The sequence below is a fragment of the Sarcophilus harrisii genome, chromosome 2, assembly GCF_902635505.1.
Source record: "Sarcophilus harrisii chromosome 2, mSarHar1.11, whole genome shotgun sequence".
NCBI lineage: Eukaryota > Metazoa > Chordata > Mammalia > Dasyuromorphia > Dasyuridae > Sarcophilus > Sarcophilus harrisii.
The window spans coordinates 628,238,750-628,264,284 of NC_045427.1; the positions used below are offsets into that span (position 1 = coordinate 628,238,750).

The 25,535-nt window shown below is 35.8% G+C and overlaps 1 protein-coding gene across 1 annotated transcript in view; it reads left to right on the forward strand.

The window, feature by feature from the left end:
* The window catches only part of BMPR1A (bone morphogenetic protein receptor type 1A), a 104,703-nt gene that overhangs the window by 63,681 nt on the left and 15,487 nt on the right, over window positions 1-25,535 (forward strand). The window contains exon 3 of the mRNA XM_031956749.1: window positions 19,880-20,090. Within this exon, the coding sequence (XP_031812609.1) occupies window positions 20,024-20,090 (67 nt within the window). The 5' untranslated portion in view covers window positions 19,880-20,023. The remainder of the gene's footprint in view (window positions 1-19,879; window positions 20,091-25,535) is intronic.

A 25,535-nucleotide genomic window follows, 5' to 3' on the forward strand; every position in this document is an offset into this window, starting at 1 on the left:
TTCTCATTGTCTGGATAACCTTGAACAAAGCACTTACTCGACCTCCTTTTTCTCTTCCGACAAATGAAGAGTTTGGGATAAAGTCTCACCAAAGGTTGTAGAATACGAAGGAACTTCAGAGGCCATCCAGTTCAACTCATACTTCAGATAGACATTTAGGCTTTTCTTGAAAATCTCCATATACAAAGGAAATCAATCACCTTCTGAGCCAACATATTCCATTTTTGAACAGTTCTAATAATTTACCTCATTACCGTTTATACTATCCATTTCAAATTCTATTTTCTCATGCTTGAAAACAAGTCCTTTTTCCATCTTCAAATCCTTGAAGACGGCTAACTTGTGCCTTGTAAGTCTTAATTTGACAGTTCCACTGCCTTCAATCAGTTATGGATATAAGCCTCTTCATTCTCCTGATTGTCTTCCTTTGGACATTTTTTTGGTATATCACAAAAATACAGAATTGAAGCAGATATTTCACTTGTGATCTTACCAGGGAGACAGAAAAACAGCAAAACTGTTACCTCCCTATTCTAGTTCACTAATCTTTTTTTTTAAAAAATACATTGCCTAATTTCATTAATTTCTTTAACTGCTATGTCATATTGTTGAGTCATGGGCTTTTAATTCATCCTGAGATCTTTTCTAGATGAATTACTCACTAAACAAATTTCTCTCATTATTCTCATAGAATTGACTTTTTGGACCAAATATATAGGACTTTGTGTTTATTTTTATTAAAATTAATCATACTAATATCAATCTAACATTTTAGCAGTGTGTTTGGGGTTCCTTCCTCTAATTCATTGCATTAGCTCCCCCTCCCAGTTTTTGTTATCTATAGATTTCATTCATATGTTATAAAAACCTCTTAATTCTGTCATCATATTCCACATTCTCAACAAAAGACCTGGAACAAAATAGGTGTTTCTTATATGCTTGCTTGTCTAATGAATGGATATATCTGTGTCTTTAATCTAAGTAATTGATAAAACTGTTAAATGGCCTATGAACAAATGCAGATGTTGTAATGTTCTCTATTTTGTTTTTTTTGGGGGTCCCTGAAAGCAGCCTTCATTTCAGTTCAGTAATCATCACAACTGCAAGCAGGTGTTAAAGTCCAAGTCCTTTATTATTTCTTTCAAAGTCTTTGACTCCTTTCCTGGGGCCTGGTTAACTTTCTTAGAGGCCTATCTCTCTCCTTGGTTCTGAGAGCTTGAGCTCCTGCCATCAATCCTTTGTGTTCTCTGCCTCTGCCAGCTTCTTGAGGTCCTCCTGAATGTATCTTGGTTTCTGTGGGGGGAGGCAGGAGGACCACCACCACAGTCTCTGTCTTCTAGTTCTGTCTCTCTCTGAGTTTGTCCGAGCTTATATGCTCTCTTATCATAGGTGTGAATCTTGTGGAAGTACATTAAGTATTAAGTACATCTACTGAATTACTATTGTCTTTATCAATTCCACTGACTTAGCACTTTGTAAGAATCCCTTGTTTCAAGTTCAGAGTTCTGGCCCATAACAAGATGTCAGGGTCATCCTGCTGATTATGGCTTTCCAAACTTTGAATCTAGCCAAGTGATCAGTTCCAAATCCATTCATTTGTCTATTTATTTAGTCTATATTACTATATATCTTTTACACAAGAATGGTTTGACAGTCTTTGTGAACTGCTCTCCTAAAATCTAGACAAACTTGATCTACAGCATTCCCCTAATCAAGCAAGCTAGTAGTACAGTTAGAAAAGGAAATGGCTAATTGAGCATTTTCTCTTCATCATGAAATCATCCTAGCCAACTTCTTTTTCCTTTGCTAGATGTTGACTCACTATTCCTTTAACAATATGTTCTAGAATTTTGCTGGGTATCTACAACCAACTTCACTGGATCTGATCTCTTGCTTTTTTTTAAACCAGGGCATAATCCAGTCTGAGGTACTACTCCCGTCCACCACAGTCTTTCAAAAAATGACTGTCAGTCACGAGAGTCTTTGAAGATTTGTTTTGTATTGCTAAGGAGTGATAATTCTCACAAGAACCTATTTCAGGAACTATTTATTTTCCAAATTTGAATGTATCCTGTAAAGCAATGAAGAATCCAACTGTTCCTTGATACACATTGATGCTTTTAATAGGAACGTGGGATGGTTTATATATCATGTTAATTGAAATGAGAAGGAAATGAATTAATTTATCCATTGATATAGCATCTTCTGGTTCAGGTATAGCTGTCTGGTTTTAGCCTCTCTGGGAAAAAAAATTGGACCATCATAGCAAATCAATCCTTTCTAATTCAAACATCTTTTATAGGGAATAATATATTATAATTCTCTGTCCTACTTAGGTGTTTTATCATTGAATCAATTTTTATGGCATTTTATTTGTTTTTGTAAGTAATTTTCTCTCTTGATACCAGTCTACAGTGTTTTTATATAGTAAGCTTGGGCCATATTTCACTATCAATGCTATTAGTTAGATTTTTTTTTCTGCAGACTTATGATTTATACTCATAGCCTCTCTCATAGACTCTTCCAATTAAGTAGAGCCTCACAGTTCCTTTGGCTTCAACCCTTTTATATTGCTAGATTTGACACTGATATTCCCAAATTAGATGACTTTAATGCTATATACTGTGAATTATTCATGGAGTAAGGATAAAGATTAAAGGGAGTACATATGAGGATACTGGCCCTAAAGTTAAAATATATGCCACCAGTTTGTTCATCATCAATATGACTGACATATAATGGAGATTTCTAATCTCTTAATGAATCTTTGTTTGACTTATCTGAAATAACTGAATATTTACAAAAATATAAATTCCAGATTAACAGAAAAGGAAATAAATTACTTAAATAACCCCATTTTAGAAAAAGAAATTGAACAAGCCATCAGTGAACTCTTTAAGAAAAATCTCCAGGACCAGATGGATATATATATATATGAATTCCGCCAGATATTTAAAGAAAATTGATTTCACTACTATAGGCAAAGGAGAAGTCTTGCCAAATTCCTTCTGTGACACAAATGTGATGTGGATACCTAAACCAGGAATAGCCAGAAGAGGGAGAAAATTACAGACCAATCTCCCTAATCAATATTGTTGCAAAAATTTTAAATAAAATGGTTACAAAGAGATTATAGTAATTTATCAACAAGATCAAGTAGGATTTATGCCAGGAATGCAGGACTGGTTCAATATAAAGATAATTATTGACATAATTGACCATATCAGTAGCAAAACTAACAAATTCTATGATAAACTCAGTAGATACACAAAAAGCTTTTGACAAAATATAATACTCATTCCTATTAAAACTGCTAGAGCACATAGGAATAAATGGAATTTTCTTAAAATGATAAGCAACATCTATCTAAAACCATCAGCAGGCATTATTTGTGATGGGGAGAAGCTAGATGCAGTTCCAGTAAGATCAGGAGTGAAACAAGAATGTCCATTATCACCACTGTTATTTAGTGTTGTACTAAAAATGTTAGCTTTAGCAATAAGAAAAGCAATACACAAAATAAGAAATGAGTGGGTAGGTGGTATTGGCAAAGGTATCCTCTCATTGGTGTTGGAGGTCTGAAATCAAGCTTCCAATCTAGTGGCAGTATCCCTGGGCTCTGTTCTGCTTTTACTTGAAGGGGTTTTTGGGTTATTTTGTTTTGTTTTATATTTATTTGATTGTAGGTCGAATGATTATAGAACATAGAGCACTGAACTTAGGAGCAGGAGCAGAGAGGGAAAGCACAGTACTGTACAATGAAATTAAGTGGGTTTTTTTGGAAGGCAGATTTCTTTAAGAATGTGAAGTTGAATTTGGATAAAGTAAGAACCATCTGGATGTTTTTAAAATGAAACCAATAAACTTAAAAAGTTAAATCACATTAAATTTTTTCTTTTCTTTTTTCTTCCCTTCTCTTCCCTTCCCCTTTCTTTCCCTTTTCCTTTTCCCTTTCTTCCCCTTTCCTTTCCCCTTTTCCTTCTCCTTTTCTTTCCGCCTTTTTTCCCCCCTTTCCTTTCCCCTCTCCTTCCTTCCGACTAGAAAAGTTAAGTCTTGAGGAATATATTTAACGTAGTTTACTATATTCATAATATGCTATTGTTAAACAGCAGAAAAAAAATTTTGTTAGATGAATCAATACTACAGGGTGCAGTTAGTTCCATAGGAATGCTATTGTAAATATTTACAGTGAGTATTAATTATCTAAGAATATTTCTTGGATGGGTAGTGGGATTTTGTTATGATGTACTAATGTAATTTGAGAAGTATCTTCTTTTAGCTATTCTTAGACAAACTAGACCTGGATTCTGACACAATTTGGGGGAAATATGGGAGATACGCTTTGGATGAGGACATATTTAGATGAACGCCACACTTGTTGAACCCATATAATCTTGTTAAATGAACCGATGCCATCCTGGGGCAAGGCTTTTTTTTTTTTTTCTTGGCCTTGTTTTGTTTAATGTTTTCATCATCTATATAGGTCAAGACATATTGCCAGTGCTCACCAAATTAATGAATAATCCATAGCTGGAAGGGCTAGATAGGTGAAAGAATTGAGATTCCCAAACAATTTCAGTAGGCTGAAAGAGCCAGCTAAAAATAAATCAGCTATTTTAGGGAATAATTTAAATCCTATATGTGGATTTGAAACTCTCCAACTTGTATCAGGTAAGATGGCATCATTTAACTAGACAGAAGGACCTGGAATTTTTATTGAACAGCAGAACTTAATATGAGTCAGCAATATGACATAATTTTAAAAGCTTGTAAAATTTTAGGCTGTTAATAAGACATAGTGTTCAAAAACATCTAGTTGATAATCTGTTCTCTCTGCTCTGCTCTTCTCTTCTGACTCTGGAGTCTTGTCATCATTGATTGTTCTATATAATCTCATACCTCAGTGTGAGTGGGTCATGCAGGCTCCTCTTGGAAGTCATTGTAATCCTTCCATGGGGTCCCTGGTGTGCTGTGGAGACTTTCTAGATTTCTTGATGGTTTTTGTGCACCACTGAAAACCAGGAGTTTTCTCCACTGGTTATCCCTTACTCTCCCTTCCTGGCCAGCCCACCTACTTTTCTAGTCATCTGTTTCTTAGATATCATCTTCTACTCTGCTTCTCTTTTATTGTCAGTGTGCTGCAGCCTATTTTTCATCACCGTGTGTCTGTGTTACCTTTTGTGTGATCTGTGCCCCCATACTGAGAGCACTTAGATTCAAATTCTGCTCGATTCTGATACTAGCTCAGTGACCCTGAGGAATTCACAACCTCCCTGATTCTGAGTCTCTTCTGAGTAATGCGCTGATAATAAGAAATGTAGAAACTACCTCAGAGCTATGAGGCTCTGATGAGTGCTTTTGCAAAGCTTAAAATGAGATGTAAATGTCTGTGATTGGCCCATGTTTCTCATTCATATAATAAGCACCATTGGAGGCAAATGGTGCTTGAAAGCTGGATTGTTGTTTCAGTGCTGAATCTTGGGAATCCTTACAAGCCCTGTGGTCCCCCCCTGCCCCCCGGCCACCTCCCAGCAGCCTCCTGACTTCTCAGGCTCCTCTTCCTTGTTGGGCTCACGGTCCATGGGCAGTGCTTGTTGTATATACGTGACACACATCCTGATGATCCAGCCCTGAGGAGCACTTATCCACCCAAATCTTTCTGTTTTATCACATTTCTAAAGCCCCCAAGGGTTTGTCTTTGATCAAATAAAAAACCAGAAAGTTGAGGAAGGGGCAAAAGGAAAATAATAATATTTTTCTTTAAAGTTCTGTGTTAGCCTCTATGTTGATAGGGATGAGAGAATCAGGGAGTGAAGGAATGGTTGGATTGCTTGCTAAACGGGAAGACAATATTCTTATGCTAATCCAAACCCTGGATAAGGAGCAAAGTAGCCATGCAAACAATGGAAGTGGAGCCAGAAAGTCTGCTCTGGAGTCTAGCATGCCTTGAAAAGCATGTCAGACTGGGCGCCGAGAGCCGCCTTGGGGAGGGGCTCAGGGAGAGAGGACTTGGACTCCGAGTTATTTTATGGAATTGGCTCCAGGCCAACAAGTTGAAAAATCCCAAACCTTACAAGTAGGAAGGAAAGATTGAAAGGAACAGGAAAGAATAACTGTAGTGTGTTTTCCAGCCAACTCTTTCCTGCTTAGCCTTTTCACAGAACTGTTGGTTCAGCTTTCTCTTATTTTTATAAAACAATTTACTTAGTGCCCCTTACCAAGCATATAAATGTTTGGTGATTGTTCAATAGCTAAATGTATCTTTGTGAATTGTCGGTGGAAAAAGGATTATACTAACCTTTAAATCTCACAGAATAAAATACACACGTGTATTGAACTGTAGCTTCTTTCTAGCTGGTATCCTCTTTTTGTTTTAGGCAGCCGAGAGAAGGTAAGAGGCTTGTCTGGATCAGCAGTCCGCCATGAAACTGGTTTCCTTGGCTGCAGGCCCCGGCTCTTGGTGCCTTCTCTGTCAGTCAGAGAGAAGCAATGGCCTCATTTAAAGAATGCATTGGGCCAGGCTCTCCATGTGAAGAGTCAGGGTCTTTGTTTGGTTTTGCTTTAAATTCAAGTGCTGTAACTACAGTAGTTCTAGACCATCATAAAAACAATGCTGATGGTTTCATTTAGGATTGTCATTCAGTCGCATCTGACTCTGAGACACCTGGTTTGCCATTTCTTTCTCCAGCTGATTTTATAGATGAGAAAATTGAGGCAAGAAGTAATTTGACCAAGGTCACACAGCTAGTAAGTACCTGAGGGATAGATTTGAACTCAGGAAGAGGAGTCTTCTTGACTCCAGGCCCAACACTTTAGCCACTGTACCATCTAGTTGCCCTGTTTCAAGTTGTTTCCTATTAATTTTTTTATTTTATACTTTAAAAAACTAGGATATATCAAATACTAGTTTCATACTTCCATAAGAGAAAAATAGTATTACAACCACCATTCTTTTATTTATTTATTTATTTATTTTTTTAAACACCAGTGCTGCCCCTCTAAGGAGAAAAAAGGCATTTTGCCATTAAATCCTCCCAACTCTTCCTTTTTATTATGTGAAAAGTGCCTCTACTGGAAAAAAAAATTATATGCATACATATGTACATACATATGTGCATACATACATATATATATATATATATATATATGTTTTTTTTTTTTCCTGAGGCAATTGGGCTTAAGTGACTTGCCCAGGGTTACACAGCTAGGAAGTGTTTAGTGCAGGGGTCCTCAAACTACTGCCGTGGGCCAGATGCCGCAGCTGAGGACGTTTATCCCCCTCACCCAGGACTATGAAGTTTGTTTATTTAAAGGCCCACAGAACAAAGTTTTGTTTTTATTATAGTCTGGCCCTCCAACAGCCTGAGGGACAGTGAACTGGCCCCCTATTTAAAAAGTTTGAGGACCTCTGGCAGTGTCTGAGAAGAGATATGAACTCAGGTCTCCTGAGTTTAGGGCTGGTGCTCTATCCACTGCTCCACCTAGCTGCCTCCAGAAAAAAATAATATTTTAACAGAATCCAGAATTTAAAATAGCAGATATGCTAATTTAATATTCAGCCTAAAATTATGGTAAATTTTTCATCAGGCATCTTAAAGCTACTTTTTATCCAAAGAATTTTTTTGAGTCTGATAATTCCTAAAAAGAGAGAGACTGATTATACTTTTTGGATGGGTTATTTGATACTGACTTGATGTTCCTGTTGTTTTTTTGGGGAAGGGAGTTAAATTTGTTATTTTGTGATGGCCATCATTGAAAAGCATTTCAGAGGCAATCCAATTCAGCTTCTTCATTTCACGGAAGAAACTTGTCCCAAAGAGTTAGGACTTCTACCTGAGGTCACACCCTGCAAAACCTGCCTCCTCCTCTTTGGCCTGGAGAATGCCCAGCCACCTCCATCAGGCCAGTCTGCCTTGGTTGGCAGTCCCTTTCTTCAGCAGGGTTATTCTATTCAGTGATGACTTCTAGGAACAGTGTGGAAATAGGGCCAGTGAGCTGGTGCACACTGTCTATTGTAGCTTATCAATTGTGCTTTCTGGATGGTCTTTATTGCTAAATCTTATAATCACTGGTATTGATTTTTCTCTGATTCTTTTGGGACTTTCTTCCTCATCTTTTCCATTAAAAAATCCTCTGAAACAACATATGTGAATTATATTTTATTTATAATAAATATAATCAATGGACCCTAAAACTGCATGATTTTCTTTTCCCCTTTGAATATCTAATATAAGTATTATGAAAAATAATAGCATGTCTGTTCCCTTACTTAAAATATTATAAAGTCCAAGTTAACAGTACTGTTATTGCATGGATCATAGGATCAAAGTAACTTGAGAGTTAGAGAAGACCCTATTAGTCATTGAGGCCAGGGCTTCTTAAACTTTTTTCTTTCACCATCCCTTTTCACCAGAGAAATTTACATGATCCCAGCTATGCAGGTGTATATAAATTAAGCATTTTTGATAATAAATCATAAAGCACTTTATTTTAAAACAATTCTTTGGTGTGCTTGTGATTTTACCATTTATTAAAGGCAAAAGCAAATGTGCAAACTTATGAGATTGATGTGCTTATTTTTAATATACCTCTAACTGTTGTTACCAATTTTTTCATGACCCGCTACATTCAATTATACAACCCCCAATAGGGTCACAACCCACACTTTAAGAAGCTTTGATCTAGTCTATCCTCAGTAATAAATAATTATAATAAAGATAATCATGCCAGGGATAGACATCAAGCTCATTGGTGAGTAGTTTGTGGACTGCATTAATTTTCTTTCTTAAAAAAAAAGGGGGGAACAAATCATCATTCTCTTTCAGCAACTCTCTTGTTCACCACAATTTTTCAGCTATTGCCAGCAGTGGGGTTGACAACTGTATTTCTTAGTTCTTTCAGAACCCTGGAATATATTTATCTAGTCTTGGTGACTTGAATTTATTGTGATTATCTAGGTTTCTTCTTATTTTCACAGTTATCCTCTATTTCAACAATTGTTAACCATTTTTGAGCTCTTCTTCCCATTACAGTTTTCACAATATCTTATAATTTGAGCCTCTAAACAACCTTTTGAGGCAAAGAGGTTAAATAACTCATTAGTGATCAAACTCACAGCTGGTCTAGGTCAGATCCAAGGAGAAATCTGGACCCAGGACTTGGATTCTGGATTCAGGACTGTGCTCACTCAAAATCAGGAAAAGCTATGGCAAACTTCCGTGGTACTTCTTGGCTCTGTGCCTGTGACCAGCCTCTTTTTGAGATTTATCTCCTAAATTACACAGCAGTTGTGATTTCAATCTACTTTGTAGATGGAGTTCTCACACGAATTAATCCATCCACAAGCATGTTTTGGTGTCTTTTCTATGCTAGGCACTGGGAAGGACACTTAAAACAAAATAAAAAAAAAACCATCTCTGGCCTTCAGGAGTCTACAGCTCAGAAGGTAGGGGACTGAAAACATGAACATGTGTAAGTCTATACATATTAGACACAAGATGATTGTGAGAAGAAAACTAGCAGCTGGGAGGCATTGTGAGAGTACTGGTGCAGAAACTGAGATGGAAGGGGAGACCCCATGGTAGGCTTGGTGGGATATCTCCTTCAGAATTCACTGATGGAGGAAGCTGAAACACGCAAGACTCATATTGGGCTAACTTCTCTCTTGCATCATCTCTCTTTATACTTTGAGGATTGGTCCTACCTTTCCTCTTTTTGATAATCTTGTCACTAATATAGATTTTTAAAAAGTGCTAGTTGTCTTTCGTGTTCATCTTAGGCCTCTACACATTGTTGAACTTTAACTTCTAAAACTGTTTTTACAAAAGCATGCTGTTCTTTGGTAATTGTCTCCTGTTAATTGCTTGAAAATAGAAACTGGTTGCTCAATTCCCTATTTGTTTCCAGTTGTTTTCAAACTTCAGAGTAGATCTCTAAGATTTCTTCTTCCTTATTCTCTCTCTCTCTCTCTCTCTCTCTCTCTCTCTCTCTCTCTCTCTCTCTCTCTCTTTCTCTCACTGTGAATTTCAATCTTTAGAGCTTTCCATCCTTTTTATGCTAATACTCCTTAATGAAAGGCTATGGGAACCTGCTTATCCTCTATCTGAAGTTTTTTAAATGAAATTTCAAGTTCAAGTTTGATTCCTCTACCACAAATTCTAAAAATTTACTAATATGGAAATTTGTTTTATATACCTTTATGGATTTTTAATGAGTTTTCTTTTTCATTTGGTGAGGAATGGGAAGTAGACAATTTAAAACTGAAAAAAAGATGAAATTGATTTTTTTTAAAAGAAAAGTTAAAGGGTAGATAAGAGTAGACAGTGCAGTAAAATGTAAAGAGCATTTGTCCTGGACCAGGAGTGAACCGGTAAATGTTTAACAACTAGCTTCTCTCCCTCTGTCTAGCAAAAAAAAAAAAAAAATACTCAATACATATTTTTCAAAGAGTAGCAGGTTCCACAATGGATAGAGCACTGGGGCTGAAGTTAGGAAAACCTGAATTCAAATCCAACTCCAGATACTTAACTAGCCGAGTGACCCTGGGCAAGTCACTTAACCCTGTTTGCCTCAGTTTCCTCATTTGTAAAATGAACTGAAGGGAATAGCAAACTACTTTGGGATTTTTGTCGAGAAAACCCCAGTTTTGGTTGGGCATGAGTTGGACATGACTGATAAGACTGAATCAACATTTCATCTGCATTATTAAATGTTCTCCATTGTCTTCTCAATTCCAAACAGTCCACAAGACAACAAATCAAAACCCTGATATGTACCATTAAAAAAAGTTAGTGATCATGTGCTTTTAAATTCTATATCATTTCTTCTTCAGTAAGTGCTCTTTTTTGGTCATAATCAGATTTAGAATAGAACTTCTTTTCTATTCTGCATTTTTAAGAATAAAATTTTAGTTAAGATGAGGTAGACTTTATTAGCAACTCTGCTTTTAGCAGATGGAGAAAGGCCTTGCAAGTTAATACATGTTGTTGGATCAGATAGGATTGGATCCTATCAAGTCTCAGTGATACCTATAAAATAGAATTTGTCTCCTTGCTTTGTGTTTTTGTGGTCCATACCTTTTGCATTTGTAGATAAATAAACTATGGATTATAAAAGTTTCTCTCTTTGGGGCTATTGCTTCTTGTGGAATGTTGATCTGTATTGATACTTTTCCTATGTAATTCTTTCTTGGAAGTGAGATAAGGACAATTTTTGCCGCCTTTTTTTTTTCAGGTTAAAATCTTGATTAGATTTGTAAGACATGAGACCAATATATTTTTTTTTCTTTTTACTGATTTTCTTTATGTATTCTATCCCAAACCAAGACCCTTCAGTAATTAAACATGTATAATTAAGCTATGGAAACTAAATCCCTTTCTTACATATTGCCTAATAAACTAAATTTTCATTTTCCAAGTTTTCCTTTCTTTTCTGAAGTGTTTCCCACTTCTATTTGGCATCAGGGAAGAAAACACCACCTGTGCTATTATGCAAACTTGAAGGTGTCATAGAAATGTTATCATTCCAGCTTTCTGAGCTACTTCAAATAGCAACATTCTTCCTCATAGGAATTACTAAAAGCCAATAGTAGACTTATGCTTTCTTCCAATGCCCAGATAGATGTCCTAGAGAAAATAATCCTTTCTGTTGTCTTCAGAACCCTAGATAGTAAGTGTTTGCCTACCTCTCATTAGGGTGTCTTTAGCTACAATGGCTCATCTCATCATCATTTGACAAGTTCTGTCCAGATAGAACTAGTGGCCCACTTTGCCATGGTTTTAAATGGGAGAAGTTACTGAGATCTTTCAGAGTCCAGTTTTATCCTACTATATAATTGCTCACTTTGTGTCGTGTCCTTCAACTTCCTGATATGGTTTAGGATTACCCTCTGCCTTATCAGCATTCTCCTTGAAAACTTCTAGAGGTATTTCTGTATTCCCTATGAGGGAATCCACTTTGCCTCTTTGTGCAGATATAACTATTGTTTAACATTGGTAAAAGAAACATAAGACACTCTCCACAGATTGGTGAAAAATTGTTCACCCCTTAGAAGTATGATTCTGAGATCTTTCTTGTGGCTAAACCTTGTGATAAAATGTTACCAAGAATGATAGTAGAGGAAGAGCCCCCAGCTCCTACCAGTTGCCTGTTGTACCCCCAGATCATTTGTAGTGTCTGGACTCTTGGATTCTTTGGACTTTGGCCTTAGTATTCCTACAAAACTAAAGCTCATAAAATAATTGGCATAATTTTCTCTAAATAGAGCCATTTAATTAGAATAATCATATACAGACTATAGATTTCTCATCATGCCAGTCTGGAAGTGGAATTACAAATACATGGTCAACCAAAGGCACCATTAATTTGCCTTCACCCTCCTTCTCAACAGGAGAACTTTACTTATGCTTAACTGAAAAATTGAGGTCATCCATCCAAAGCTTCCCTCTCTTCTCCAAATCCGTATTTCATATAGCGTTAGCATTCTTTCTCCTTTTTTTTTTTTTTTGGAGAAAGAGTTGACCCCTTTCCTTGCCCATCCTTTTACTTATTCTTTTGAGATCTCACTTTTTTTCTTCTTGAGCTTAACCCATTGATTATTTCCCACCCTCCACTTTCCTTAATTTTTTTCTTTTTTTACTGATGTCTTTTTTAAGGCATTTAAAATTTTTGATTTCTTAATAAACTATATATATAAAGCAACCTCTCTAACATTTATTCCTTCCTTGCTACCTACAATTACGCCCAGATTTTTGTCATCCTAAACCTTTGCTTTCCTTTATTATCACCTAAAGCTAATTTTCCTACATCTCTTCTATATTCCACAAAATTCCTTAAAAAACTGTACCTTATCTGCCTTTGTAGATATTTTCTCATAATTTACTTACTTTATTCTTTGCAGATTGACTTCTGTTTTCATCACTCAATTGAAACTGCTCTTTGCAATGTCACCAATGATCTTTCTGGTTTGTAAATCCATTAATCTTTTCTCAGGCCTCCTCTTTCTTGACCTCTCTGTTTTGAGTGACATTGCTGATCATTTCCTCCTCCTATCAACTCTTTTCTTCTGGGACCTTTGTGACACTGCTCTGTTGTAGTTCTGTTCATATTTGTTTGAATGCTCTCTTTTTTTAGTTTTTTTTTACAAGTTTATCTCCAAGTTCTATTTCTTATTAATGAATGTACCCAAAGGTTCTATTTTTTGATCTTTTTTCTTTTTCAGTGCATTCATTCTACTATCATTTTTATATAGCTGGCTTCTAGATCTAGATATCTAGATGCAGGATATCTGCATCTCTAATTCTCCACTTCCTCCTGAGGCCCACTATTACAATACTGCTGCCTTTGACTTCTTCTTGATATGCCCTAGTTATATCCATTATGGAACTCATGTTTCACCTTAAACCTACCCCTCCTAACTCCATTTTCCTTCTAACCACAAAAGTTTGCTACCTAGGAATAATCCTTTACTTTTCATCCTAAGCAGCCAGTTGGGACAGTGTTGGACTCGGAATCAAGAAGAGCTAAGTTCAAATATGAGTAAAGTGATACTTAATGAGAGTGCCACTTAATAACTCTGTGATCCTGGAAATTCATTTTACCAGTCTGTGATTCAGTCTTCTCATCTGTAAAATAGGAATCACAGGAGTATCCATCTTAAGGGGTTGTGGTGAAGATCAAATGAAATGATATTTGGAAAGTACTTTGTGAACTTTAAAGCACTGTATAAGTGCTAGCTATTATTAATTTTATTCCTCTCTCAATATCCATTCAGTTTCTAAGACTTAGCATTTTTTTCCTGTTCCCTTCTCTCCCCTATCACTACAACCACACCATTTCATGCCTTCCTGGACTGTAGCAATAACTTCCTAAATGAATTCTGAATTTTCTAATATCTTTCCTTTCCAATTCATCCTCCACATTTTGTAAATTGATATTCTTAAAAATATAGGGTGATAAGTATCTATACTAGAGTGGTTGGCTGTATTAGTGGAGAAAAGGGATGCACATGGGTGATATTGGGAAGGAGAAACAAGATTTGACAACAGTTTAGCTATAGTGTGAGTTAGAGTGAGAAGTCCAGGATGACACCAAGGTTGTGATCCTGGATGATTGGGAGGTTGTAGTAGTAAGAGCTAGAAAAGGGGGATGGGGTAGAGAGGGAAGATTTTGGAGAAAGAAAATGAGTTGTTTGAGGCATGTTGAATTTGAGGTGCCCAGATGTTTCAAAGCAGTTCATGATTGGAGACTGAAATTCGGGAGAGAAACTATAGCATTTTAACAGGGTCCTGTAGATGCCTAGAAGATGACAGTTTAACAAATCTCAGTGATAGATAATTTGACTTTTATGGGTTTGTTGTTGCTTCTGTATTGATGCATAGTCACATGTTTTGTAAATTCTCTTTTCTCCCCTAATATATTTTAGAAAGTTTCATTAAAGACTCGTTTCCCAGGAAGATCAACAGAAGTGGTTTGATGGAAGTTAAATGTCTTGTAGTTCAGGAATAGATAATTCAGTCCATAAAATTAATTGAATCTGAATAAAGAACTGCATAGTGTCGTTTTATAAAGACAACTGACCAGGGAATCAGGTGACCAGGATTTTTATCTTTGTTCTGTCACTAACCCACAGAAGGACTTTAGATAAGTCCCTTAATCTTTTCAGTCTGTTTACTCTTCTAAAGTAATCAGGGGTAGGACTATGATATTCTAAGGATCTCTTTCAGCACTAAAATTCTGTGATTATAAAATCAATCAACAAACCTTTTAAGTGCTATGTGTCAGGTATTGTACTAAGGTCTGAAGATGGAGAGATCCTCTGCCCTCAAGGAGCTTATTTTATTTCTAACAGGAAAAAGAAAATGTACAGTGTAAATATAAACATGGCATTTAAAAAAGGAATACAAAGTCATTTGGAGAGGGAGTGCTCTCACACTTCATCTCATGGAATTTCAGCACAGAGAATTGTTTTTGAATAGCAAAATGAATCAGATTTATAGAACTAAAATTTTGTTTTTAGTGTAAGCCGATGTCCTTATGATTTGGAGACAATTTTCCTTATCCTTAAAAAAGGAGATGTCTTTAAAATAAATTGTAATATTTGTTTATATCTTAAGGCAATTGCATGAAAGAAATATTCAATGTTTTTCAGGGGATGAAGTAAGGAGACACTTAGTAGCAAACTAATTATATTGTATAAGATCTTTTAGATGGCTTTACTTTTGTCTTGTAAAAAGAATTTAAAATTGACCTTGAACTAACAAACTTCTATTGTAGGTGTTTACATTCGACAGTTTACCTATAGTTTCTGGGTCTTACTTTACACTTAACTCCATTACTAGTCAGATAAGGTTCAGAAAAGTTATCACAGGTCTTTAATCTATGAACAGTTTTCCAGCAGACAGGCACTCACATGCTTTCTCCACTTACTTTTCAGAAAGGTGAGAGGGTAGTAACATTACTAGTGATACTTTTTGTCCTAGAAAATTTGTTACTTAAAACACATCTTCCAGCTCTTGTTAACTAAAATTTGTAACCAGTTTTAACAGCTGAGAAAAAGAAAGATATATCTGTCCCTAATTTTGGACTTTATGGATGAGTTACTTGTCTTAATCTCTAGAGAATTTCATTTAAAAAAAATTCTAAAGGAATAATTAATTTTCAGAATTCTAGATATTGCTTTTGTTAAAGAGTACACATCATTACACTTGACCCTTACATCCTTTTCAGACATAATAAGTATTAAAAACCCCACTTTATAGATGAGGAAACTAATGCTCAACGATTAAGTGATTTGTACGTGGTCACATGGAACCAAATGTAGGAGGAGGGCCCTCATGCTGAAAGGGTATAAAGGACACTGAGCATGTTAGGTTAGAGGAAAACTAGGAGAAAGCAGGACCATGGGATTCAGAAGAAAAAATACTTTGTAGGAGAGTTGGTTTGCAGTTTGAAAAACTGGAGTGAAATCCAGAGAGGATAGGGAGAGACTGATACAAATACATTGGATTTTGCAGCTAAGAGACTATTATTTTAGTGGGGGAAAAAATAGCTTCAGCAGTAGTGGTGAGGAGGCAGATTAAAAAGTGTTGAAAATTGAGTGGGAGCTCAACAATTAAAGGTAAAAAGTGTAGTCAACTATTCCTAAGAATTTTGTGGTAAAAAAAATGAAAGATATAGAATAAAATTTTGATGGGATGGCAGAATCAGATGACCTGGAGGGACTAAATAAGTCTGCCAAGACCTTATAAGTAGGAGGAGCTTAGGAAGAAATTTGAGAAAACCTCAAGAGTATAAAATAACGATTTTTTTTTTGCACTGTGCTCCTTCCTGATTTTCCTCCCACTTGTCTGACTGCTACTTCTCAGGCTCCTTTGTTAGATCATCCATGTTATGTCCACAAGTCATGGGCATCTTCCAGTGTTCTGTCCTGGGTTACCTTCTTTCTCCTATACTGTCTCATTTAGTGATCTCATCAGCTCTTATGGATTCAGATATCATCTCTGCTAATGATTCCCACAAATTTTTATCCAGCTCATACTTCTTTCTTGCATCTCTCACTGCCTATCAAACTGGATGCCCATGGACATCTTACACTCAGTATTCCCAAACTAAATTCACTACTTTTCTCCCTTGTTCTTCCCTCATTATCATTTTCCTCTTCCTTGTCAGGGTTGTCAACATCTTCCTAGGATCCTGTGTTCACATCCTGCAGATCATCCTGAACTCCTTCCTCTCTTTCATCCCAGCCTGTTGTCAGAGTTTTGTCAGTTCTGCCTTTGTAACATCTTGTATATATGACTCCTTGTCTCTTCTTGACATTTCCACTGTACTGTTGCAGGATCTCAGTCACCTCGTGTCTGGATGATTGTCTTTCTGGGTTGTCTTGCCCTGATTCAGGTTTCCTTCCACCACAATCCACTAACTATCAGATTATTTTTTTCCCATAGTTTGTACCTGACCATGTCATCCACCACTATTCGGTGAACTCCACTGGTTACTTATCACCTCCAGAATCAGCATAGAGTTATATCATATGAAGAAAAACAGTAGAGATGTCAAGAGTTTTGTAATATAGAGTCCAAGAAAAGGGTGAATAATGAAACTTATTTTCAGCTATCTATACACAGTCAAAAAAATTTACAAGATATGACTAACAAATAGGATAAATTAGAGATGCGTCCTATCCCAAGGAAACAAGTTTGACCCTGAGACTTTGTGGGATGAGACTCATGAAAAGAAAATTACTTTGGAAGGATATATTAAAAAAGAACAGGATTTTTTAAAAGGAGGGAAGGGGAGCAGAGTAACATTGTAAGGAGATGAATTTATGTGAAAAGACTCAGCAAGCAGGGAGGAGAGGACAGGTAAAGATAATGAAAATAGGAAAGCATACCATGTTGTTGATAGTGTGAAGGATAGTGCAGGTAGAACTAAGGAAAACAGACTGCTAAGAATTAGGGGGATTGCATTTATCTGAACACCTAGTAGAGTAATCTCTGCTCAAAACAGAGCAACTATATAATTTCTTGACTTGCCTCAATGATCCTTTATTCCTTCAAAAGGTGAAGGACCCAAGAAGAGGAACTTTTAGCTTGGTTCCAGTTTTCATCAAATAGGAAAAAGCTAATTTTTGGATGAGAAATTATGTGGATCCATGAGGTAAAGGGATTATTACATCTTAAAATTTATTGTTGAGGACAGGAAATCTGGTATATTCTGACGTGTATTTTGGGATAGCAGATTTCAGAATTAAAAAAAAAATCCTATGAAATCAAATTTTTATAAAATTCACTGCCAGGAGGTTAGAATCAGGTGAGGGGATTGGATCTTTTTCTTTAAATGAGTTAGATTTATAACAAGGAAACTTCCACTAGCAATGCAGGCCTGTTCTGCAACTTGTAAAAAAAACAAAATGTTTTTGTTCTAACAAGGAGTATTGTATATGATCTTGTGAACTTGTGCTACATAGTTTGTGTTGTATTTTTTTAAAGTTTATATTAAATTTAGCAACCTATAATGAAATTCTCTTTTTAAAATTTCTTTTATGAGTATAAAAATTTTTTGGGGGGGCAGGTAGGTGGCACAGTAGCTAGAGTACCAGCCCTAAAATCAGGAGGACCTGAGTTCAAATTTGACCTCAGACACGTAACACTTCCTAGCTGTGTGACCCTGGGCAAGTCACTTAACCCCAATTGTCTCAGCCAAAAAAAAAAAATTTGTTGATGTTCTTTTTGGATCAGTCACTACTCACTAACTTGCTTACCTTCTCCACCTCCACCAATAAGTATAGTCAAATTAAAGAAATCGGTACAATTGCTTAAGTCTGAGAATGTTCGTCTTATTCTGTATCCTCTAGTTTTATTTCCTCTCTACTACGAGATACAACTTAAAGCTTTGAAAGTAGCCTGGACAATGGAGAGGTTTCTGATCTACTTGAGGTTGCAGAGACAGTAGGTGTCAGAAGTAAAAACTCCAGTGGTTTTCTTTTGCTTCCAGGATCAAAATCTTAATTTGCCTCTACTTACCTCTACTTCATCTCCCCTGCTTCTCCCTCATACTTTTGGATTCTAAAACTGATTCAGTGACCCTGGCCTCATTGCTGTTCCTCAAACAGCACATGCCATCTCTTTACTCTAGGCATATACACTGACTGCCTCACCTCCACCCTGGATTTGGGATGATGTCCCTCTTCATTTTCACCTCCTGGCTTCCCTGATTTCCTTCATGTCCCAGCAAAAATCCTTCCTTCTATAAGAAGCCTTTTCCAGTTCCCCTTAGTCCCAGTGCTTTCCTTCTGTTGATTATTTCTTATTTATCCTATTTTTAGCATGTTTGTACATAGTTGTTTATATGTTGTCTCTCCCATTAGATTATGAGCTCTTAGACAAGACTGGTTTTTTTTTTTTTAATATCTCCTGGATTTAACACAGTCCCTGGAATATAATAGGACTTTTAATAAATGTATCAACAGACTGAAAGACAAGACTTGAATAGCATCTGTTTTTGTTAGCTCTGTTGTTGTATTGCTTTTAAGACATTTATGAACTAAAATTGCCTTTGTTAATAATGGCTTTTTAAAAATCACCATTGGAAAGAATTTCTAAAATGTTCTTACAGTTCGATCCAGATTATTTAATTTTCTTAAGATAGACAATATTTTGTTTTTTAAATGCTGATGGGGCAGCTAAGTGGCAAAGTGGTTGGAGCACCAGCCTTGAAGTCAAGAGGACCTGAGTTCAAATGTGGCCTCAAACACTTAACACTTTTTAGCTGTGTGACCCTGGGCAGGTCACTTAACTCCAATTGCCTCAGCAAAAAAAAAAAAAAAATGCTGATAAAGCCAGTTAAAACAGGATTTGTAGTCAAGTGGACTTGATTTCTCAAATAATACCTTTTATGGGAACTAGTCAAGATCTTTTTTCCAATTGAATATTTGTTGGTTGTGGTTGGATTAAAGAAAACATGAGGAAATTGTCGAACTGCTTAGGCTGACTTTATATTTGGCTATACTTAAGACTAACTCAAAAGATTAGCTACTTTTAAATTTTGAGTAATTTTTAAATGTTTTCTTTAACTATAAAGCTATATATATATGTATATATACATATATATATATATATAGCTTTATATTTATCATATAACTATGATGTTTTCAGTAGTGTGTGTTTATATATAGGTATATATTAAAATGTATTTAGTAAATTCTGTTTAAAGCAGTTAATTCTTGAATCAGAGCACAAAGGAGCAAAAAGAGATCTTTCCATTGGTTCGGTTATATCTTGTTTTCTGAAAATTTTTTTGCATTTATTCCTTTCTTGATTTGAGAAAGCCTTATAGAATTTAAGTTTACTCACTCCCTTGCTTAAATTTTATGTTTCAGGAAGCAGGAAACAGCAGTAGAAGTTGGAGTAATTATTAAACTATTGCAGGCAGAATTTCACCAAGCATACAAGCTTAAAATTTATCAAGTAACAAGATTGATTGCTCAGGGGGACAGTTCACAGAGAAGATTAAAAACTGAACAATGACTCAACTAAGCATTTATATCACATTTTGGGGAGCCTATCTGCTCATCATTTTTTATGTTCAAGGTAAGTTCATCTTCATATAAACAATCTTCTCTCCTTTTTTGGTAGTAAAATAATGAAATCAAATTAATTGTGATCTGTTTCATTCCACATCTTGGATGCTGCAGAGAAAACTTTCCCCTTGTTACTTGTATAGCATTTTTCATTTTTAGAAAACTGATTCTTAAAGCAATAAGATGCATAAGGCAGAAATAAGCTAACTAGGGTTTGGGCGTTTTATCTGTGACTTGAATAATTAAATATTTCAAAGTTATTGTTGCTAGTAAAACAACTGTGCCTTTACCATGGAACAAAGAATGAAGGTGGATATTAAGAAAAATGTTAACTTTGTAAATTTCATTAAAGCCTGAATGGCATTGCTTAATTTAGAGTGCTACAATGTCTTCGTTAGCCATGTTTTACTAATATATAGTTTTGCTGTTTATTGTGTGTTTAAAGTTCCAAATTAGAAGTGGTGGTGCTGATTGTGAGGAGGAGGCCATTGGGTTGTTACACATTGTTTCCTGAAGTTTATTTAGGATAAGACTTAAAACCTTCATTTCATAAATAGATTTTATATAGAGCTTGCACTTCATCTTTATTCCATTTAATAGGCTATTCAGCAATAAAACATTGCTCTTTTCTTAAGTTTGTACTGAGTGTTGAGATTTAGTGTTTCAGTAACAAGTTGACCAGAGGTTCTGCATAAAAATGTCATTGAATGTATGGTATCTGTGAACATATAGATAGATAGATAGATAGATAGATAGATAGATAGAGATGCTTTGTATTCTTTGGCATATAATTTGAAAATTACTTTGTTAGAAATAAAACTGTCCTAAAATAACTTTTCTTTACAAGATTATATAATATATAACATTTTTTCAATAAACAACTTAGGATGAGTCTTGGTCTTTCTGTAAACCAAAAATAGTTGATAATGGGATTTATCGTCATATCTTCCTCCTCTCTTCCCAAACATTTATCATCCTTACATTTAAAAAATAAATCCATGTAAATCATATAAGAAATACTTATCTTAGTTACCATAGTTTCCCCCAGCATTTCTTTCTCCACTTTTAGAGGTGAAAAGTCATCCTATATGTTAATGTTTTTTTTAAAGAAAGAAAAAGGAAAAAATATCAGTATATCTGATCAATACATCAGAAAAGTATTAAAATATATACATTATACAACATTTGTGGATCTTGTGGTAGGCTGGAAGAATCTTTTAATGTATTTTCTTTGAAACCATTCTTGTTATAATTTTGCAACATTTAGCTTTGGTACTTTTTTGTGGTGGTTCTTTCTGGTTACATTGTTGTAACCATTTGTCTATTGTTTTCTTGGCTCTACTTCACTCTTCATTTTTCGTTCCTGTAAATATTTCCATTCTTTAATGTATTTATCATATTCTTCATTTCCTACAGCACAATAATTGATTATACTCACATACGACAATCTGTTTGGTCATTTCCCTGTTAATGGGCATCGGCTGTGTTTCCATTTATCACAAAAAGTACTGTTATATGGATCTCTCTCTGTTCTTACACAGAGATTAAGTGATGCTTAGTCATCAAAATTCATAATGGAAAAATCTAGTGAGAATTAAACTTTCTTGATAACTGAAAATAAGGAGGATTCTGGGAAGTTGGCGGAGTAGGTTGGTAAATTTCAAATTCTCCCGAGTTCCCCCACAAATAAAACAAATTTGTGCCTCAGGGCAAACATAGACTGATGAAAAATCAAGATTTGGGGCAGAACTGAGGTTCTCCAGATACAACCCGAAAAAATCTGAAGAAAGACCCAGGGTGGAAGATTAATTTGTGTGAAGTTGCAAACACCTCCAGCCTAGCTACTATCTGTACCGAAACCATCAGAATTATTGTATGTGGATGAAGGCATGACAAGATTGGAGAAAAATCAAGATTGTGATTCTTCCATTGGAAGAAAGATTTCTTTCTTTTGATCACTGTTAAGCAATTCAATATTTTAGTGACCTTCTTTATGAACTTAAATTATTTGGAAATCACAGATGTCATTCATGGTATATCAATATATATATTCAAAAATGAAGCTTCTCTTGAGCATCATTAAGTATGAAAGTGTTTTGACATCTGTGTAGATCTGAAAATGCTTAATATTTTTTTTTTTTTACTAAGATTGCATCTTGGGTCTACTCAGAGCTGTATAATAGGTCTTATACAGAAGAAAAATATTACATTAAAAATTATTTCAAAGAGAAGAAATTATTTCCAGTAGCACAACCATGGTAAGCCAGTGGTTATTTAGATCTGGATGAAAAGCTTTATTAGCATGGATGTTAAGCTTTGTTAAGTGAAAATTTTTCTGTAGATAATAGTACGATCATTATATAACAAATTTCCACCAATCAACAAGACTGAAATGAAAGGAAATATTTATGAGTTTTCAAAAAGGGGATTGCTGAAAGGAAAGTATGAAGATGTGAGGTTTCCCAGATGCTGCCTTTTAGAAATGACGTTTTGTTGCTTTCTGAAGTCCTGAAATACTACAGAACCTTTTTCATTTTTAATCTTATTTAAATCAATTTTTTTTGTTTTACATTTTCATCTCCAAATATACCTCCTTTTTGACCTCCTCATCAAGTCATCCCCCAAAAAAAGATGTAAAAAAAGGAGGAAGAAAGATCAGTTTAGCAAGACTAGTCAGCTCATTGATCACTTTTGACAGTCCTTAGTGCCCCTTGTCTGCAACGAAGGGAAAATTATGCTTTTTCAGAGACTTCTAAATGACATCTACAACTACTTGGAAGAATTCAACCAAAACATTCAAAATACATGAATGAAAAGAAAGCCTATTTTCCAAATTAAAATGCATTTAGATGGACAACCTAATGATCTAGTTCATCAGTGTATATAAATTGCATTTGAATTTGCATGCAAAGGAAAGAGAGCCAGATTTAGCAGGGTCAGGAGAAAGGGAACACACTATTCCAGGTTCTTCCCTGAAACAAAAACCCATCTTGATAACAGTCATCTTTTTTTTGTGTGTGTGTGTGATACTCCGTCATTATAAGCAATAACAGGTAACATTTCTTCAGAGCATGTTACATGCCAATTCTTGTGCTATGGACAGTGAATATAGTTAAGTAGGACACCCCTGTTATAAGGTGGGATGGGGCTGAGAAATGATAGTACCTTTGACGGTAATAGGGGAATTTAGGAAGAAGAGGTGGTTTGGGTAAAAGGATAAAAATTTAATTTTAGACATGTTGATTTAAGATATTTGTGGTCATTGAAGTGTTTAAATAGACAATGCAGATGGGGAGCTAGAAGTCAGGTTAGGGCTGGACATGCAAATCTGAGAATCATCTGCATAGAGAGGATAACAATAGGAACTGGGAGAATAAGGGAAGTTATTCTAAGTAACCAAGTATTATCAGTTTTACTTTTGTAGCATCTCCCACATGCATTCCCTTATCTCCTCTGACTGTCTGTTGGGTGTAAGTTTTTGTCACTCCATGCCTAGACTATGCCAATAGCCTGCTAGTGTCACCATTTTTCAGATCTTTCCCCACTTGAATCTATCCTCCACTAAACTGTCAAATTGCTCTCTCTGAAGTGCACATGTGATCTCAAACCTCCCCCCCCCCCAAACACACACACACACACACTCAGAAAACTCTGGTGTCTCTATTACCTTTAGTATCAAATAGAAAATCCTGTTTGGTTTTAAAAGTGCTTTATAACCTAGCAAGGAAGGAAGGGCTTCTTGCAGAAGATAAAGCTTTAGTTAAGACCTGAAGGAAGCCATGGAAGCTAAGAGGCAGAGATTGGGAGAAAGGGCATTCCAGGCCTGGAGGCTAACCAGTGAAAATACCAAGAATGAGGAAATTAGGGTGTCTTCTGAGAGTATCAGCAAGGATGTGGGGGGGGGGGAGTAAGGTATAAGAAGATTGTAAAGGGGCCAGGTTTAATTCTATCCATGTTCCTCAGCAGCTGCTTTATATAGACCTAGTCTTAAGAGAGGCCCAGTGTACCAAGAGGGTAAGCAAGTTGCCCAGAGCCATGCAGTGTAGTATGTGATAGGTTTGACTTGCCACCCACGTCTTTCTGATTGAGACTTGCTTCTTAGCCCTTACACTGTGCTATGTTATATACATTTTTCTTACTATTAAAATATTATATCTTGGTGGTCAGTATTTTGTATAGGAGATTTTTATCCTCTGATCTAATAGCCAATACCAGTAGAGGACCTGAATTGTATTAATCTTGGTATTCTACTGTAAATGAGACCAAATAACAGAAGTAAGTTGGATCTAAAGAGAATGATGGACCATAGATTGCACTCCATCTGTATCCTTGGGGAATCCAACATTCATATTGATATCTGTTCAGAGCTCTCACCTTGCATGACCTGTACCTTCTTTTTACCTGGTCACCCAAAGAGATAGTTAAACCCTTAATCTTGTCATCATCCACTGTGTTCTGGTTCACAATTCAGAACACTGGAGATGCCTTTCTATTCCATTCATCTTCTCTTCTTACATCTTCCTATTCTTAATTCTCACTACAATCTGAAGTCATTTCATTCCTTCTTGCTGCCAAAGTTCATCATCCTTTCTTTGGCCTCCCTTGACTTCAATTTTCTATTTTTACTCTACCATAAAGATGAAGAATTCCCTCTTTACCCTGTTTCCAGCAACCATTCTAAAACTTAAATCTTTGTATACTTCTGGCAACCACTTTCTTATCTCCTACAGATGTGTTGCTAAGTACTGCTAGACAAGGTCATGCAGATATCAGGTCCCAAATAGATCTATCATGATTTAACTAATATAAGCATTAGCCAGATGACTGCATGATCATTTTTTCTTCTTCCTTGATTATCACTTTATATAGCATCCTTTCTAAACCTCTTTTCTATACACACACACACACACATACACACACACATATATATATCTACCTTTCTTTCAATCTAAGGAGAGCATCTCCCTCATATTTTTTCAAGAAAAAAATACAGTCTCTTCCCTCAAGGAGTTTATACTCTGTTGGAGAGAAACATGAACACATAAAAGTAGCAGCTATGGGGTATTCTAAAAGTCTTGGTTTAATTTTAAGCTATTAGAGCAATATTAGGCCATTAAAGCTTAAAACTGCATTCAGACTTTTGGAACATCTTTTAAGTGCAGAGTAAACACAACATCATGTCTGGGTGCCCCAGGAAAAGCTTCTTATTGAGGGGGCATTTGAGCAGAGCCTTGAAGGAAGCAGGACATTCTGTGAAGTTAGGAGGAGGAGTGTATTCTTAGACACAGAGGAGGGGAATTGTTCTGTGCAGGGAATAGCAGATGCAACATTTGAGCCAGAATGTAGAGTTCATAATGGCTGGTAGTCTGGAATAAACCAGTGAGAGGTGACTGGAGCCCTGTTGATAGGCATTTCCAAATGATTCCTAAAGGCATCTTTCAGCCAAGTGTTTTAA